At 42.1% G+C, this 17,930-nt stretch overlaps 1 protein-coding gene across 8 annotated transcripts in view; it reads right to left on the bottom strand.

Annotated features, from left to right (window-relative positions):
* Positions 1 to 2,555: 2,555 nt before the first annotated feature.
* The window catches only part of LOC118375386 (casein kinase I), a 36,174-nt gene continuing 20,799 nt past the window's right edge, over positions 2,556 to 17,930 (bottom strand). For 2 of the 8 annotated variants that reach the window (XM_035761929.2, XM_035761981.2), the window contains 7 exons: positions 13,184 to 13,323; positions 12,207 to 12,285; positions 9,196 to 9,270; positions 8,430 to 8,536; positions 7,951 to 8,099; positions 7,259 to 7,357; positions 2,556 to 4,471 (listed from right to left, as the gene is read on the bottom strand). In XM_035761929.2, the coding sequence (XP_035617822.1) occupies positions 7,311 to 7,357; positions 7,951 to 8,099; positions 8,430 to 8,536; positions 9,196 to 9,270; positions 12,207 to 12,285; positions 13,184 to 13,323 (597 nt within the window). In that variant the 3' untranslated portion in view covers positions 2,556 to 4,471; positions 7,259 to 7,310. Of the gene's footprint in view, positions 4,472 to 7,258; positions 7,358 to 7,945; positions 8,100 to 8,429; positions 8,537 to 9,195; positions 9,271 to 12,206; positions 12,286 to 13,183; positions 13,324 to 17,930 lie in introns of those variants that run through there. The other 6 variants (XM_052507251.1, XM_035761992.2, XM_035761958.2 and 3 more) reach the window with 4 other exon arrangements.

Here is a 17,930-nt window from a genome sequence, read left to right on the forward strand (position 1 = left end):
GATTGGTTTTGTAGCAGGAAAAGATTACCTATTAAATGGGCCATTGAGAATAGAACATTGTTGTTACTATATATGGGGGTTATTTTAATGACCAAATCCATTCACATTCATTTAGAAGGTAAGCTACACAGCCTGAAATAAATATCTAATGGTAGGTAGCCTGAAATAAATAGCTATTGGTAGGCTATACACTGGGAAATGAGGTGAGACAAGGATTTTCGGGTTCCTCTATGCATAGGAACTGAACAGTAGCCTACTATATCATCAACAGCAAACAACATAATTGAGAAACTATAGAAAATATATATTTTAAATTCTATTGATCATTGGGTTGACTGGCAGACTCCGCAAAAACATCTGCACATGATGGATGGGGTGGGTTTATGAGGGGGGATATGTATCTGTGTTTACTAATATACTTTTCTGTAGCCTTGTGAAGTCAAAATGTAACGCATTTTTAAAAAATGTCCTGCCTATAGGTTGACGTAGGGACACGACAGATAGAAATGTGATACTTTTGTTCGAGCTCTCGGGCAGTTTCACAAGGACGCCACATTGGGGCGCGGTCTCTGTCATATAGTACAAGGTTCACGACGCAGATAATAACGTTTCTGTTTCACAGAACACACGCAGTTTCACAATTTAATCCATAAACAACTATATATGCAACGATCCATCGATGCGCCCAGCTGAATACGCTCCTGTAAATGTAGCCGCGTTTAGACGTTGTCAAGAGCATCACAGTCATTTATGATAAATTCATTCCGCACATTTATTTTTACAACCTGTAACAACTGGTGAATATCGAATGGCCAATCAGCACCTGAGATACGTGTCCTTGTTTAGAAGGTTACACTTTGGTCCTAAAGATCTCCCTCCCATTTGGAACGCTGAAACGGGGTCAGAAATCATGTTCTGAATATAATCCTTGGGGATATGCTCCATATTATGTCTTCCCTCTTCAATCATGTATTCATAGAGGCTGATGGTGTACAAGATGTGGGCAAACATTACATTACATTACTAGGATAAGAAAATAAAAGTTTTCCTCAATTAACATGACTATGAAATGACATGTGGGGTGGTGCTGCTACTCAATTATAATCTGTCAAGGGAGCAGGCTTTCACCACCTCACACTGTACCTTGCCCTCTATAGGCACCTCCCAGCATTATACAAGGGTTCTCTAATTCCTTTCTAGTGCCCACATGAATCGGCATGCCTTGGGTTGTGAGAAATTAGTGCCTGCTTGGTCTGTAGTGGGAGCAAATAGATAAGGTAGGACAAGAGAGGTAGGGTTTAGTGTGGCGATGGGGTTACATTACACTGCAGTAGCAGCCCTGGTAGATGGCAGGAAGAGAGGGAGGAAAGGAGCCCGATCAGCATGTGACACCTCACCACCACTCAGTGGATCTGCCTATGTTGAGGCCACTCCTATGCTGATGAAGAAGAGGCACCTAGGTAGTTAGAGATCTTCTATTACTAAGATGGTGAATGAGTCTTGAGAAGATGATCATGAATGGGATTTCGTAATCGGGCTGTTTCTTCTGAATACTCCCCTTTACAAGACACCAGGGAGTGCTGCTGTGGGTGAATAATGGTTCAATGGAACATTTTGAAATAGGGGTGTGTTCTTTCGCCTTTTAAAAAGGTCACCAATGACTCCAGATACAAACTGTGAGATTGAGTTTGACCTACCATTTCGATTGACCTCGCTTACATTTGTGACAGGCATTTCTTCACTCCAAGCATGATCGTCCCTTTGGCCCCCTTTGTTCGCCCAGAGGGATGTCTGGGGCCTCCCTCTTTCTCTGCAAACAGCTGCTTTCCACTTGTGTCGACCTCACAACGGATGAAAGGACAACCAGGACTTTTTCACCCTGCTGCAACCCTTGTACTGTCCTGTCCTCCTTGCCTGGAGAATGACTTGGCTCTCAGCAGCCTGGTGTCTAGTGTGTCATGGTTAACAAATCCCTGACCACACAAGGCCCCTTCTCAGACTCTCAGGATAACACAGGGCAGTTAGGTACCATTCAAACAAAAATAAATACAAGTCACTTACCCAAAGACACACTGGGGAATTTAATATTTCCGTGTCACATGGATGCATCATCTTTGAAAAATGTAGAGTACCTCACTTTTGCTACTTATTTTCTTGCCAGCTTTGAAAGTTATTTTCCTGTTGACAAAGTGGCCTAGCAGGAGTGCCATCGAAATTACTACACTGACAGACCCTACAGAACAATGCAAACACTCCAATAATGTTGTTCAGCAGAGGAAGGGGTAGTCTCACACAGACATCTATTTTTACTTGGAATCACCAATTTCCATTATGTAAGGGGGTGGGGGTAGCCTACATACACCTTGTTGCATTGCACTTTGTCCCTAAACCCATTGTGTAGTTCTCCATGCGCTTCTCGGTTGTTCGACTAACCCCTTTGACACTTTTTACTATTGTATAGAATGAAGAAGAGTGAGTCCCATAGTGAAGATTTGCTGCCAGCCACAATTCTTCTTTGTTTTATGAGTTGTAGAAAAACAATTTTCCACAACAGCTATTTTAATCCATTTTAATATTTACAGATATAAATCCGGGAAGATCTTTTCTTCAAAACACCACCACAGGCACCTTACAACTACCCACCACCCCAACAATATTTCACAGGAACTGCTTTTTCTAGATTACAGCAATACCTTTCCACAAATGTGTCCCTTTGCATCAAGTGATCATACCTTTAGACAAATCCTTTGCATCTTTCCTTTCTATCTATCCCCAACCCTGCTGATGTCAAATTTGTAAAATTCTCACAATACGAGGGTTGTGTGGTAGTCAACACGTGTGTAAAGACAAGAAAATGGAAAGACCAATTGTAGTCCCCCCATCATCCGGGCCTAAGGAAGAAGTCTGTGTTTTCTTCAAATTACAGAGACTTGGACAGTGATTCTGACAAGTCATTTAAATTTATTCTGACATGCTAAAGGGAATAAATTACATTTTTATAGAATGTCCAGCTGTAAAATAGCTAAAGCTGGGTCAGGGGGATTATTAGGGAGGGAGAGAAACAGTTACTAGTGTGCATGTTTTGACTAAAGGCTGTGAGAAATCCAAATTATTCTTCCCTCAAGACTCAAAGTATATAGAAATTAAACACTCCAAACCTTTCTCTGCAATAAAAAAAGAACGAAAATGAGGAAAAAAAAGGTCACTACTCTAACTAGCAGCGAAATTTAGTTACAGAGAGAAAGAATATTTTACAAGAGGATCTGCTTTGTCGCAGGAAGAAGAAACATAAACACCCTTCCCCCAAAATGATCAATTCAATACAGGGAAAGACAACTCTATAAAACTGAAGGGGAAAAAAAGTAGGTTCTGATTCTTTAAAAAAAAAAAGTGTATATATGTTTGTATATAAAAATGATAACCAAAGGGTGGGTGGTGTGAGGTCCTCTCAAAAACGGAACATTGATGCCATCCATCAAAGCAACTCAATGAATAAAAAAAATTAAAAAACGACATTTGTCGATTGACATTAACATCTCAAAATTAAAATAATTTGCGTCATTATTTTTTTTAAATAAGCAATTTCCAAACAGGTTTAGTCAAGTGGTGCCTAATTTATAATGAATATGCTTTTGTGGAGTTGATCTTTTTTATTCATTGTTTGAGACTTCAGAATACCAAGTACAATATAGTTAATGCAGCGTTCTAAAGAGGAACCTAGTAGTCACTAGAATTGTTTTCATCTTCACATTTGAAGCTCTTCTAGCACATATCAGCAGGCAGAATCTTAATTACCCTTTTTATGAAAAGAAACTAAATAAATCCAATGTTTGCTTAGTAAATACCCAGGATTCATTCATGACAAAGAACAGTTTCCGTTTACATCTTTCATTTTGCTTGAAAATGAGGGAAAAAAAGTTGAAGAGAAAATTGTCGTTTCAAAATGTTCAATCTGACTGACGTGTGTCTGGGTCATCGTGCCACGCTCGGTGACTGAGGGAATGGGGACAAAGCTGCTCTGACAGGGGGCCATGAGGTGAGGCAGGCACCCGAGCAGCAGCTCTCAGAGGGAGAAAGTATCAAGGGGAAAGTATTGCAATGTGCACAATAACATCCACAGTGAGCCAACCATGTCTTATTTTCAGTTTTGAAGAAACACACAAAAAAACAAAAAAAATCTTCAGGGACAGGACAATAGAGACGGCTACAGCTTCGTAAAATTCCATACCAAGCCGGCTTTGTGTGGATATAGTATATACATACCAATATATAGATATATGCAGAGCATGTTATCTATATAGAGCAATTACATATATAGTATATGGAACGAAAGTTCTTTTACAGGAAAAAAGGGTTGCCCACAATGCCTGGCAGGCTCTGGTGAATTTGATCCTGGAATCCGGGGTGTGATTGGAAGGCAAATCCTGCTACGGCCACTCGTCTTCATTTCTTTGTCTTACTGCTCAGAAACCTGCAAGAGAAACGAGGAGAGAGAGAGAGACAAAGAGACAAGAGGCCATAGGTTACACATCAAGTGGAACGGTTTATCTTCATCAAAAAAGGGTTGAGCGACTGCTATCAACAAAGCCAAGTAAATGACGGCAGTTTTCCAGCCCTGTAATAAAAAAGTGCCCAGTCATCAGTCCCGCTCTGCAGCAAGCTCGGCCCCACTGCTGCAGAGTGCCTGAGACGGGGAATTAAACATTTACTCTGAGACTCCTGTAATGAAGACATCCACCACCACCTTAAAAAGGTTCACAACTAGTGCAGGAGACAACAGCAGCTGTGTAGTGTACCGGGAGCGTGTATAGACAGAAAGACAAGTGGAAAGTGAATAAGGAAACAATGAGTCTTGTGAAAAAAAAATCTACTTTTAATGGGCGTAGTTCAACCGAGATAACAAAAACACTTCTAAAAAGACAAACGGGGATGTGATCTGCCTGTGTGAGTCAACCTCCCATCATGCTTCACTGCAGTGAGAGGTAATCTTTACAGACAGCCATTACCCAATGACATGTATTCCCTCTCCATAGCCACACCCATGCAGCTTAGCAGCTGGCCTTTAGAGGCGCCAATCCAAAGGATAGGAACATGGGCAGAACAGGATTAGGTAACACTAAGATGTGTGAGGATTCCTCACTCTTTCTCATGGCCTTTGACAATCTTTTGTCTTCCTCAAGCAAGCCTTCACACCTTGATGATGTGTTCCGAGACTCACCGAGTGGGTTTAGATAACTGCAGCTCAAGTCTGGACATGATCTCGTCAGATCTGAGTGATATGAGAAGAATTTGACATGAATGCTCCTGAGTCACCTCCTGCTACAGCAATTCTCTCCGATGTGGTAGGATTCAAAGGAAAGGTGCAGTTTCGCTGCAGGCATTACATGGGAGTGTGTTCAGAGAGCCATCAGAGGATCTATCCGTCTGAGAAATAAGCAAAAGTAATGGTTCTGAATTACACATGAAACGCTCTGGACCTTTCGCGTATTTAATGGACGTCAATGTGAGTCATTGGTTCGATGACAAAATATAACACACGGATATGAAGGAGATCCCTGCCGTTTCAAGTGTCCGTATTTCGTTTCGTTGGGAGTAGAGGGGCCAGCTGATGTAACAGACCAGTCACACTCACAGGGGTGAAAGGGCAGCTCAATTCTCCATATGCGAGCTATTAATAGAACACGCCTCTTCTAATACAGCAAATATCCTTTAGGAGATTTCACAGCAACATGACGATGACATTTTAGGCCCTACACAGACACTAAAATGACCATGTGATGATCAATATGTTTCAAAGAGTAAAGGCCTGGGTCAATGGAGTATGCTATGAGCGTTAGCTACTTGCGTTTGCCTGATTATATCAACGTGGCATGCTCTAAACAACTATCATATAATACAAGGCAATGGAGCAATAGAGGGCTGAAACGCAAACTCGCATTAACAAGGTTTCCATTGTTACAAGGCTAACAGAGTGGCCAAGTCAAATTGGTATCCAAGAAACCCAGCAAGTTCTTTCAAGCTCCAATACGCCGGAGCTTGACTATTTAAATTCCTGGCTGTGGCTACTCAGCACCCTTCACTTGCAGTGTTATCTTAAAGGGACAGAGAGTAGCAGAGAACAAATAACCGTCACCAGACCTTAGAAAGAGATGTCCTTTTATACATTTTATAGCTTTGCTTGTGAGCAGGGGGTCCCTTTAACAAAAGGTCCTTTTTATTATTTAAAAAAAAAATCAGTTACGTAGGGAAAACTTTGATCTCTCCACCCCTGCAGGGAAGGCACATAAGCAGCGCTCAACTGTGCGCATGGAGTCCACATACTAAAACAGACAGTGCACAAAGGATTAGACCAATACCACGTCATCAGCAAATCCTATTTAGAAACTAGCCTCTTCACAGCACTTGTTCACTGCCATCATTGTGGGATGTGCCTTGAAAGAGAGGGGAAGAGAAAGGAGGGCGGACAGAGTGTCCTCCTGCTTTGATTTCATATTTAACGGCTTTCAAAGCTCTTCTCGGCAGAGCGGAGACCGAACACCGTCATTAGTCGTGCCCGGAGAGGGGCAGAAGAGGATTTGCCTGACATCATGGAGAAAGCATCTCATATAAGAAAAACTATAACCATCAGTAAACCTAAGCAACCGGAAGCCTTGTTTGGGACAGGATTTTACCAACAATACATCACACAAAATGGTAGCCTCTCTGCTAAGTCAGAGGGGCTGGCGGGCTGGGGAAGAGCAGGACTGATACACTGAGCCCTCTCGGGGGGCGCCATCCGTGTCATGTCACCAACATACATCGGGCCCTTTTCCCCCCTCTCCAATTAACCTGCACTCAACCCCCAAAAACATTTTTGGTCTAATAATAAATAGTTAATCCACATAGCTCAGATGATAACCATTGTGTATTGAGGACTTAATTCAGCCCTGCCTAAGCCGTCTGAACCAAGCTGGCACACATGGACTAATACACATGGAACAGAGGGAGGGCTTCATTAGAGTCCTCCATGCAGTGTGTGGATAAACGCATGGTGTGTGCGGAGCAATGAGGTCTGATGAAGCCAATGCAACAGATATTATTAGTGGTGGTTTTAAGTAATAGGGGGTTGGCATTGACTTGAAGTAAACGTGCCTTTTACTACTAAATCTAATACAGGTCAGGTAGTTGGTATCCAACAAGGCCGCCCTGCAATTTCATGCCAGAGATTACAAATCTAAATGGGCTATAGCCTAATCCCTGTGGAAATCCTAGTCGTCACCTGATGAAAACAGCTTCAGGTTTTTTGAAAAATTGGTTTGACTCCTCCACCATCAACCCTGGGCACCCGGGATACCCTCTACGAGAGGGAGGGGGGCGACTGGAATTAAAAGAGGTCATTCAAGAGTCACATCACATGAGCACTAAAATTACACATGACAAAAGACAGCAATTTATTAACCATTGCACCAACATGTATGAAACCTTTATTAGTATGTGGTTAGAATCTCACTCCTGCTCAACCAAGTTATTTTAGAGCATTCCAATAAAGATTAACAAGTGTTAGATCCAGGAACAATGATTGCGAGAAAGAGTGAATCATACATCCCATTAAGAGAAGGGGTTCATTCAAAAGAGCGAAATCACTATGATTTTAACATCCAAAGAAGATGATAAAGCCACCCCTTTGTCCCAGAGAAGAAGAAGAAAGACATTTGGGTACAAAGTTAGTAGTCAAATTTCCCAAGGACGTCTTTGCATCTGCAAGACAGACCAATTGAATTTCTCTATCTTTTGGGGGCCTCCTCGAACTAACACTTTTTTTCTCTCATTAACCTGGTGGGAGAGAATGTTCCAAATCCACTTGTTTTTTTTTTAACGTTTTTTTTACCACTTTGAAGGGGGAACGAAAATGAAAGCAATTGGTGTCTCCATTTTTGCACTCCAAACGTCACTTGGCTTTTTGCTACTAACCTTTCATGTTACTCTTGGGTTTGTCAGTTTGCTTGCCTGTAGGGGTTTGTGCCTGTTGCCCCTGTCCCCCTGAGGACGCGGCCTGCTGTGCTGCTTTCTGCTTCAGCATTGTCCAGTCAAACGTGTAGTCGTACTGGTGGTTCAGGGTCCTGGACAAGCACACAAATATGTTCAGACATTGTCACACAGCTCTGCTTTATTAAAAATACCACTTTACTGTTAAGGCTGAATTTGTTTTCAGCCTTAACATACACGAAAGCAGACAGATGACATGCAAAACATAGGACGAACTGCTGTAGGCCGTTTAAAAAAAATACATTTAAAAGAACACTTCACTATTAACATTAGTACAATCTGTTATTAACACAACGTTGTGCTGCATTGTGTGTCAACACTGAGAAGAAGAAAAAAACATGACTTGGTGTGTGTGTTTCGGCTCCCTTGGGGACAGAGGTAAGAGGTTGAGAAATGATGAGCACCTGAACAGAATGCGGAACAGCTGACGCAGGTACATGTAGTCAGGCGCCTCCTCAAACCGCAGCCCACGGCAGTAGTTCAGGTACATGGCAAACTCTGCGGGGAAACCCTGAAAACAAGAGTAGGAGATCGAATGTTATCTACTTATCCATTTCTCAACTGTTTTGGTTATTATACATTACAATGACAGTCAGCGCCTAATCAATTTCTTTAAGATGTGTTTTGGTAAAAATAAGGGCAATTACTGACAGAAAAAAAGTGATTGTGAGGTTACACAAGTCACTCCACAGCCTAATGCAAGGCTTGAGCGTGCACTCGCAGCCAGCTACTTAAGTATTTTAATGACCAATGGCCACTATGCTTTCAGTTCCAAGGCTATGCATAACAACCACTATTTAAAGACTGGATTAGATTAGCACCTCCAGCTACCATATCTCTGCTCTTGTACACAGAGAAAGCCTTCACCCGTTACAAGGCACATACTTCACTTGCTGATGTGGCCACTCGTGGACTCCAGTAATCTCTGGACTTCCATAGTATCTACCGTTCTGTCCCTGTGAACCTGACTAAAAATAGCGGCACGGCGTGTCAGAGTTCATCAATTTAACACAGTGGAATCCCTTTACACAACTGATTGAAATGATCAAAAGCTTGATGATTAGTTGATCATTTGAAATCAGCGGTATAGTGCTAGGGCAAAAACGTGCACCCCTTGGGGTCCCGAGGATCGAGTTTGGGAAACACTGTTCTATGGTTTCACACGCTCACCTTACACAACACCTCGACTGGAGTCGACATCTTCTTCTCGCTAATCTTCTCGTACTTCTGTTTCTTTGTGGCAGCCTGTGGAACATGTGGGCGAGAAATGAAAATGTTGTGCACCACAGTTTAACACTACCCTTTGCAGTTTTCCTTCATCCCCAGCAAGATCAGTGGCTCATAACATAACAGAATAAGGAATTTGTTTGGCCTGATGTGATTTATAGCACTGAAAGAGCCACCTGAGGGAAATATTGGGTCATTAGAGAAAGTTGCGTTACTCTGTAATAGACTACTCATGGGTCAAGTGTGTGTACACAAGTGGTGTTTCGCCACCTAGTCCATCACGCTAGTCAGGGCAATTGGGGCTGTATGCATGTAAAGAAAGGCTTGGTGCTGAAGGTATTTCAGAAAGCATTCATACCCCTTAACTTATTGCACATTTTGTTTTTATTAACCCTCATTCTACCAGGTAAGTTGTGTTACAGCCTGAACTCAAAATATATATCTCACCCATCTACACACAATACCCCATAATGACAAGGTGAACAAGTTTCTCTGCTAATTTATTACAAATTAAATACAGAAATCTCATTTACATAAGTTTTCAAACCTCTGAGTCAATACTTTGCAAAAGCACCTTTGGCAGCAATTACAGCGGAGTCTTTTCTGGATAGATTATTCTTAAACTGTCAATTAGTTGTTGATTATTGATGGACAACCATTTCAGGTCTTACCATAGATTTTCAAGTAGATTTAAGTGCAAACTAACTTGGCCAATCCAGGACATTCACTGCCTTCTTTTTAAGCAACTCCGGTGTAGATTTGACCTTGTGCTTTAGGTTATTGTCCTGATGGAAAGCAAACTAATCCAGGTACTTCTCTAGGATTTTAGCCTGTGCATCGCTCCATTCCTTTTCTTATCCACAGTCCTTATTACAAGCATACCCATAACATGATGCAACACCACTATACTTGGAAATATGGAGTGTGTCACTCAATGTGTTGTATTGGATTTACCCAAAACATAACACTGTTTTCATCTACCAATAGGTGCCCTTCTTCCGAGGCATTGGAAAACGTCCCTGGTCTTGGTGGTTGAATCTGTGTTTGAAATTCACTGCTTGACAGAGGGACCTTACAGATGATTGTATGTGTGGGGTACAGAGATTAGGTAGTCATTCACAAATCATGCTAAACACTTATTGCACACAGATTCCATGTAACTTGTGAAACACATTTTTACTCCTTAACTTATTTAGGCTAACCAAAAGGGGTACTTATTGACCCAAGACATTTCAGCTTTTCGTTATACTGAACAAAAATACAAAACACAACATTTTTACTGAGCTGGAGTTCATAAGGAAATCAGTCAATTGAAATAAATTGGGCCCTAATCTATGGACATGACTGGACAGGGGCACCCACTTGGGTACTTTCCCCCCACAAAAAATGGCTTTATTGCTGACAGAAATAATCCTCAGTTTACTCAGCTGTCCGAGTGGCTGGTCTAAGATGCTCCCACAGGTGAATAAGTAAGATGGAGGTCCTGGGCTTGCATGGTTACACATGGTCTGCGATTGTGAGGCTGTTTGGAAGTACTGACAAATTCCCTAAGCAATGGAGGTGGCTTATGGTAGAGAAATGTAGATCAAATTCTCTGGCAACAACTCTGGTGGACATTCCTGCAGTTAGCATGCCAATTTCATGCTCCCTCAACTTCAGACATCTGTGGCACTGTGTTGTGTATCAAAACTGCACACAGAGTGGGCTTTAATTGTCCCCAGCACAAGGTGCACCTGTGTAATGATCATGCTTTTTATCAGCTTCTTGATAATCCATCCACCTGACAAGTGTGGCATATCTTGGCAAAAGAGAACTGCTCACTAACAGGGAAACACATTTGTGCAGAAAATAATATTTTTGTGCATATAGAACATCTGGGATCTTTTAATTTCAGCCCATGAAACATGGACCAACACCTTACATATTGCGTTTATATTTTTGTTCAAATTTCTAAAAATGTTTACATTGTGGGGTATTGTATGTAGGCCAGTGACAAAAAAAAAGCATTTTAATTTTAAATTGAGGCTCCCAAGTGGCGCAGCTTTCTAAGGCACTGCATCTCAGCGCAAAAGGCATCACTGCAGTCCCTGGTTCGAATCCAGGCTGCATCACATCTGGCCGTGATTGGGAGTCCCATAGGGTGGCACACAATTGGCCCAGCATCGTCCGGGTTTGGCCCAGGTAGGCCGCCATTGTAAAGACGACTGTTCTTAACTGACTTGCCTAGTTGAATAAATGTTAAATAAAAAATAAAAGCTGTACCAAAATGTGTAAAAAGTCAAAAGGTATGAACACTTTCTGAAGGCACTGGACCTAACACCTTGCCGAGGACTTGAGTTTCAAGCACTAGTACTGCAGGCTGCTGTTACATGTAAATTAGACAAAGCACAGGCCTTGTGTACCCCATTTAACCCTGCTCATTGTAAATTAAGAGCCTCACTCACACTGATTTTTGCCATGTCAAAAAGGGCAAAGGTACATTATGTTGTAAATGCAAGTCTAGGTGAGGTTACAATAAAGAGCATAAAACTACATTCGAGGCACCCCATTTCTCTGCAGGATATATGCATTTAAAAATAAGGTAGCTAGTGGAACCTCTGGGAAGTAGCTGACCTCAAGGAACACTACAACTTGAATGGAAAGTTAGGGATAATCTACTAGTAAGACTCACTAACAAGCTACCCTGCAATGCACGAGGCACATCACACAATGTTAAATTGATTCCCTGAAGTTGTCAGAGGACAAAACTACTTAAACCATTCAGCTTGAGTAAAAAATGAATCCAATGTGAAGTCATGAAAATGGTAAAGCGGCTGAAATTGATGTTATGAGACAGCTGGTGGGAAAAAATGTAAAATAAAAAAGCCTAGTAGAAGGAAAAGCTGTGGCAAGTGAATTAAATATTAACCACCTATTTAGTGGACAGGGGGCCCTAGAGTACCTGCCTGGCCTACCTTTAGTCCCTGCCAGGGCAGGCTGGTTCGGTTGAAATACATCAAGACGTATCCTAGCGACTCCATGTCATCTCGGCGACTGGAAAGAAACACATTTCATTCAGTACATGTACAGAGCTAATAGATCTCTGTTGGTTCAAGCGCAACACATTTCACATTCATCTCAAGGCCTTTTGTAACAGCTGATCTGTACCAACTTTCAGACCACTGACACCATTTTACTGGTCAAGTTGAATTATGAGATGCCAAGAGGGTGGGGTGTCTATCCTGTTAAAGTGCTTTAACAGAAGGCAATCCTTTTCTCCTTCACAAATTTTGTTTTAGGGGCACGGCTCAGTGAAGCAACCACAGGCTTTGTGTTTTTTCAGATCCCAACTGAATGCTTAAAATGACAACATGAAAACGCTTGTTTAATCAAGGGAACTATAGGATTTCTAACCATGTTAAATTCTATTATCACAAAAGGCAATGTTCGCAATGAATCAAGGTTATGAAAATTTCTGCAAGCTTAGGTTGCTGCAATGCCATAATGGTATGTCAAAAGATAAAGTAGGGGGAAAACATCTCCAGTCTGACTTAATTGCTTTACATTACATCTCAATCCAGAGCAATGTGGATAAGGGGAGCAAGATTGATCTGGCTAAATTACATGGGCCCCATTGGTCAAAACTGGTAATCTGGGTCAATGGGAAGTGCAGCCGTTGGTGGCAGCTAGATTCTAGTGACCAATGGGACCAGGTTGACCATCATGAGAACAAGTCCTTCGAGAGCCACTCTGCAGTCTCAGCAGGAACAAACAAAAGCTCCTTCACACCACAAAATAAAACAATGGGTAGATACCGATAAGTGGGAAAAGAGACCCATTAACCAACATAATAAGTCCTAGGAACCTAGCCACTGTGGCCTATACAAACGAGGAGCATTAGAGAATATCCAGCAAGGCTGAAATATATTACCGTGTGCTGAACTGTTCTTACCTCTGCTCAATTCCCAGATGTGCGTTGATGCTGGCATAGCGAGCTGTGCCTGTGAGGTTTTTGTCTTCTCTGTAGGGTATGTGCTGTCGTGTCCGGTTGTCCCGGTATTTTTTGGCAAGACCAAAGTCAATGAGGAACAACTGTAAGGGGGGGGAGAGAGAGAAAAATAAAAAATACAACACATTTTAAAGTTATCCCGATTCAGAGGAGCGATTGACAAAATTGGAGGCTGGAGCTGTGAGGGACCATGGGTCTATTCTTCCAATTTCCTGCTTTGCCTGGTGTACCATTTGACTAGAAAAGCAGCCTTTCTCAAGGCCCCTCATTGTTATCTATGAAAACAATGCTGGCCATATGACGGCAGGATCAGGAAAACACCCAGGGGTCAAAGTCTGAGGCAAATTGAATTTCTGCAGGAAACTGAAGAACGTTTCTCCCTGCCTACTAACAGCCCTCTAAGGTTGTTGAAAGTGTCAGCCTTCAAAAGTCTGTCTTGGATCGGAATGACATCTAAATTTGTGGACTGCCTGCCATACTACTCCACTCTACTGCCCACGCACAACTGCAGGTTGCAGTCCCTGAGAAAATGCCTCGCCCAACAGAAGTGTTTGACTTGACGTCTGCAGTCGTATTTAAACGGATCCACTCAGCCATGCCTCTGCTTGCTTGGCTCAGCCAGGGATTCAAACATTTCCTGTTGTCAAGACAAATAGCTACGCCAACCGTAAAACTTTATTTGGACGCTTCCATCTGAAGTCTGGTCGGGAGAAAAGGCAGCGCCACACACAAGAGTCCACTTGCTGCAAACTAACACTCACTTTACCACGTTATTCATTAACGTGAGCCTTTTTCTTCTGTGCTGAGGTACCTTTTGTTCAATAGGAAGTTTATTGCAGGCAGAATGGAACATTTGAGAGTCGATAAATACACAATGTAGCAAGGCGAGTGGCATATTCCAGCTTTCAAAGAACAAAAGCATGGGAGCTTCCATTAAACCTACTTCATTTAAACAGTAAACCAAGAATGCCTTAAATTGAAGTAAGCTGCTATCTGGTAAGACATCGGTCAACTATTGAACCTACAGAACATGCACAAACAATGCATACAGTCAAAGGATTGCTGAAAGTTGGTTTCATAATTTGAACAATCAAATTGTGGTCCAAATACACAACCTTTGTGTTTTTCACAAAAAAGTGGCCTGTTCGGTGTCAGTTACCTTGCAAAAAATACTTAGGAGCTCATCTCACAGGCCAATGACCTTCAAAATACATACATGTTGGTATCAGCTCTAACATGCCGAGTCATTACGATTCCTTGGATTTTGGTTCCTACTGGACCAATTTTTGTCAACATACTGAAACATTAATCTTAAAAACAGCCCTATTGACTCAACAGGCCCATCCTAACAAACCAAACTGTGAAACGAAGTAGCACAAATGTAGATACTTTTAAAGCTAAGTCAAAGTATGTATCATCATTTTCTGACTGAGGGTTCTGGTTATGCAAAGCCATACTAGTAATTAGCCTTCAAGCACAGTCTAGTTCTCTTCCAACTTGATGTTGAACTGTAGGTCTGCGAGCACACAACCTAACCCCACCCATCTGCCGCGCAGGTCCTCATTCAGGCTTTTCAGGCCCTGTATTTCCAAACACTCCTTTTTTTCTGCTCATTGTGCCTCTGGCTTCTGGCCAACAGTTGGCCAGGCTAGGCAGCCTGTGAAGTCAGCAGCAGTCTCTTAACAGGCAGCTGGTTCAGACCAGCTCGAATGCTGCCACATAGCCCTCTGTTCCAGAGCAACTGGCAATCACCACAGCAGTTTTCACAGCCACATGGCCCAGTTATCCCTTCTCTGTAATGCCATGGTGCAAGTCATATAAACCAAGTAGCTACAGTTGTACTGAGCAGACAGAAAATCTTTAGGAACTTGACAAATTGCCGTGATCTCACCTCAATTTTAGCTCGTTTTGGCCAGCACGGTCCCTTGAAATGGACACACTAGTCATAAGGGTTAGTGACTGATATTTTCCTTGGTTGAGTATTCTAAAACCCAGAAGGTGATGATAATTTGGGAAACCAAGAAGATAAAATAATCGTGTGTATAGCAGGCACTAAACTCAGTGAAACAGCGCCAAGGAAATGGAAAAGCATCCAAAATATCAATTAGCGCCATGACCACTTCAAATGAGAGACAGTGTCCCTTCAAAAAAAAAACAAAAAAAATCGTAACCTAGAAAATTCAACATCATCTCCGCTACTAGTCACCATGTCCTTTATCCACCTACTCTCAGATCCCTGCAATCTGGATTTGGTGTTAAACCTCTTATGGCTGTGATACCCGCACAGGGATCAACATCAGGGGAAATGTCCGAGTGACAACTAAAAATATAACGTCGTAACATTAAACATTCTTGAAAATGCAAGTGTCTTACATCCTTCAAAAGATTAGAATCTTGGTAATCAAACTCCGTTTTCCGACTTAAAATAGCTATTACAGAGAACAAATACCATGCTTTTGTTTGAGAAGAGCAATCAACAAAAAAGAATTCCGCCATGACAGTTTACACAGTCACATCTGAAGGTAAAATTACGACTTACATTATGATATCTTGCTCTTATTTCTCTTCCTGAGGGTCCCAGTGATCAAATGAAGTGCCGTTTTCTTTGATAAAAATCAGTTTTTATAGCTTAAATCGAAACATTTTGTAAACCGTTTGTGCCGTGAATTCCATCTCTATCAATGTTTTACGGAGCATTCGACGTACTTACACACAGTAGACAATCGTTTATCTAGTCATGGTTGGTTTCAGTGCATTCCCCTGGATGTTTGCAACACAGCCAAACATGATTGTTTTTTTTTGCGGGGAGTATTGACCGAAGTGAACTGATTTGAAGACAACGAGCAATGACTTCATTGCGCACCAATTATTTTAGCGAAGCTTCGTTGATTGACTGTATTTCTGCCCAATGACCACGGATCTTCTTGAAATCTAGCTGGGTAGATAGTCAATGAGCTGAGGTAAACACCAGTATGTGATGGTTATGGGTTGGAGCACCATTCCTTGTTTGTAAACGCACGTGTAACAAACTCCATTCTCGCCTTGCCTATCAGAGGAGTTGCAGTGACGCTTGTTACGCATAGCAGTATTTTGGAAACGTATTATTTTCAACGATTTTATTGAAGACATGGTGAATAAATGAGGAAAAGCAAAGTCCAAGTCTACAGATTTGCACCAGAAGAGATTGATCCAGAAACAGATAGATTTTTTGTTTGAGGAATCTGTGAGTGTTATGATCCAAACAGGAGCTGAGGAGCTGTTTCATCAAGGACAGGACGTACTTCTGGACGGGTAAGTGCTAATGCCGTTTCATGATATTTAAATATTTTATTTTTTGCAAAAAAAAAAAAAAAGAATTTGCCATTTGCAATGAAATGTGTGGTTTGTTTGGGTGTGTGTATATATACACAAGTGGGGCAAAAAAGTATTTAGTCAGCCACTAATTGTGCAAGTTCTCCCACTTAAAAAGATGAGTGAGGGAGGCCTGTAATTTTCATAGGTACACTTCAACTATGACAGACAAAATGAGAAAAAAAAAATTCAGAAAATCACATTGTAGGATTTTTAATGAATTTATTTGCAAATTATGAGGGTGGTATGAGGGCCCGACGTCCACAGGTGGGAGTTGTGCTTTACAGTCCAACGTGCAGGACGCTTGGCATTTGCCAGAGAACACCAAGATTGGCAAATTCGCAACTGGCGCCCTGTGCTCTTCACAGATGAAAGCAGGTTCACACCGAGACGTGACAGAGTCTGGAGACGCCGTGGAGAACGTTCTGCTGCCTGCAACATCCTCCAGCATGACCGGTTTGGCGGTGGGTCAGTCATGGTGTGGGGTGGCATTTCTTTGGGGGGGCCGCACAGTCCTCCATGTGCTCGCCAGAGGCAGCCTGACTGCCATTAGGTACCGAGATGAGCTCCTCAGACCCCTTGTGAGACCATATGCTGGTGCGGTTGGCCCTGGGTTCCTCCTAATGCAAGACAATGCTAGACCTCATGTACTGGAGTGTGTCAGCAGTTCCTGCAAGAGGAAGGCATTGATGCTATGGACTGGCCCGACCATTCCCCATACCTGAATCCAATTGAGCACACCTGGGACATCATGTCTCGCTCCATCCAACAACGCCACGTTGCACCACAGACTGTCCAGGAGTTGGCGGATGCTTTAGTCCAGGTCTGGGAGGAGATCCCTCAGGAGACCATCTGCCACCTCATCAGGAGCATGCCCAGGCATTGTAGGGAGGTCATACAGGCACGTGGAGGCCACACACACTACTGAGCCTCATTTTGACTTGTTTTAAGGACATAACATCAAAGTTGGATCAGCCTGTAGTGTGGTTTTCCACTTTAATTTTGAGTGTGACTCCAAATCCAGACCTCCATGGGTTGATAAATTTGATTTCCATTGATAATTTGTGTGATTTTGTTGTCAGCTCATTCAACTATGTAAAGAAAAAAGTATTTAATAAGAATATTTTATTCATTCAGATCTAGGATGTGTTATTTTAGTATTCCCTAATTTTTTTTGAGCAGTGTATATTCCATGTCAGATATATATTTTTCATTTTTTTTATTCAAATGGAATGGAGTAGAACAGCAAACACACATGGCCACTGCGTCTGCTACTCCTCTCCATTTCCATATGAAATAGCCATTGAGTGCTTTTCGGGGAAGGGCAGTTGAATGGAAC

Source organism: Oncorhynchus keta, chromosome 4 (assembly GCF_023373465.1).
Source record: "Oncorhynchus keta strain PuntledgeMale-10-30-2019 chromosome 4, Oket_V2, whole genome shotgun sequence".
NCBI lineage: Eukaryota > Metazoa > Chordata > Actinopteri > Salmoniformes > Salmonidae > Oncorhynchus > Oncorhynchus keta.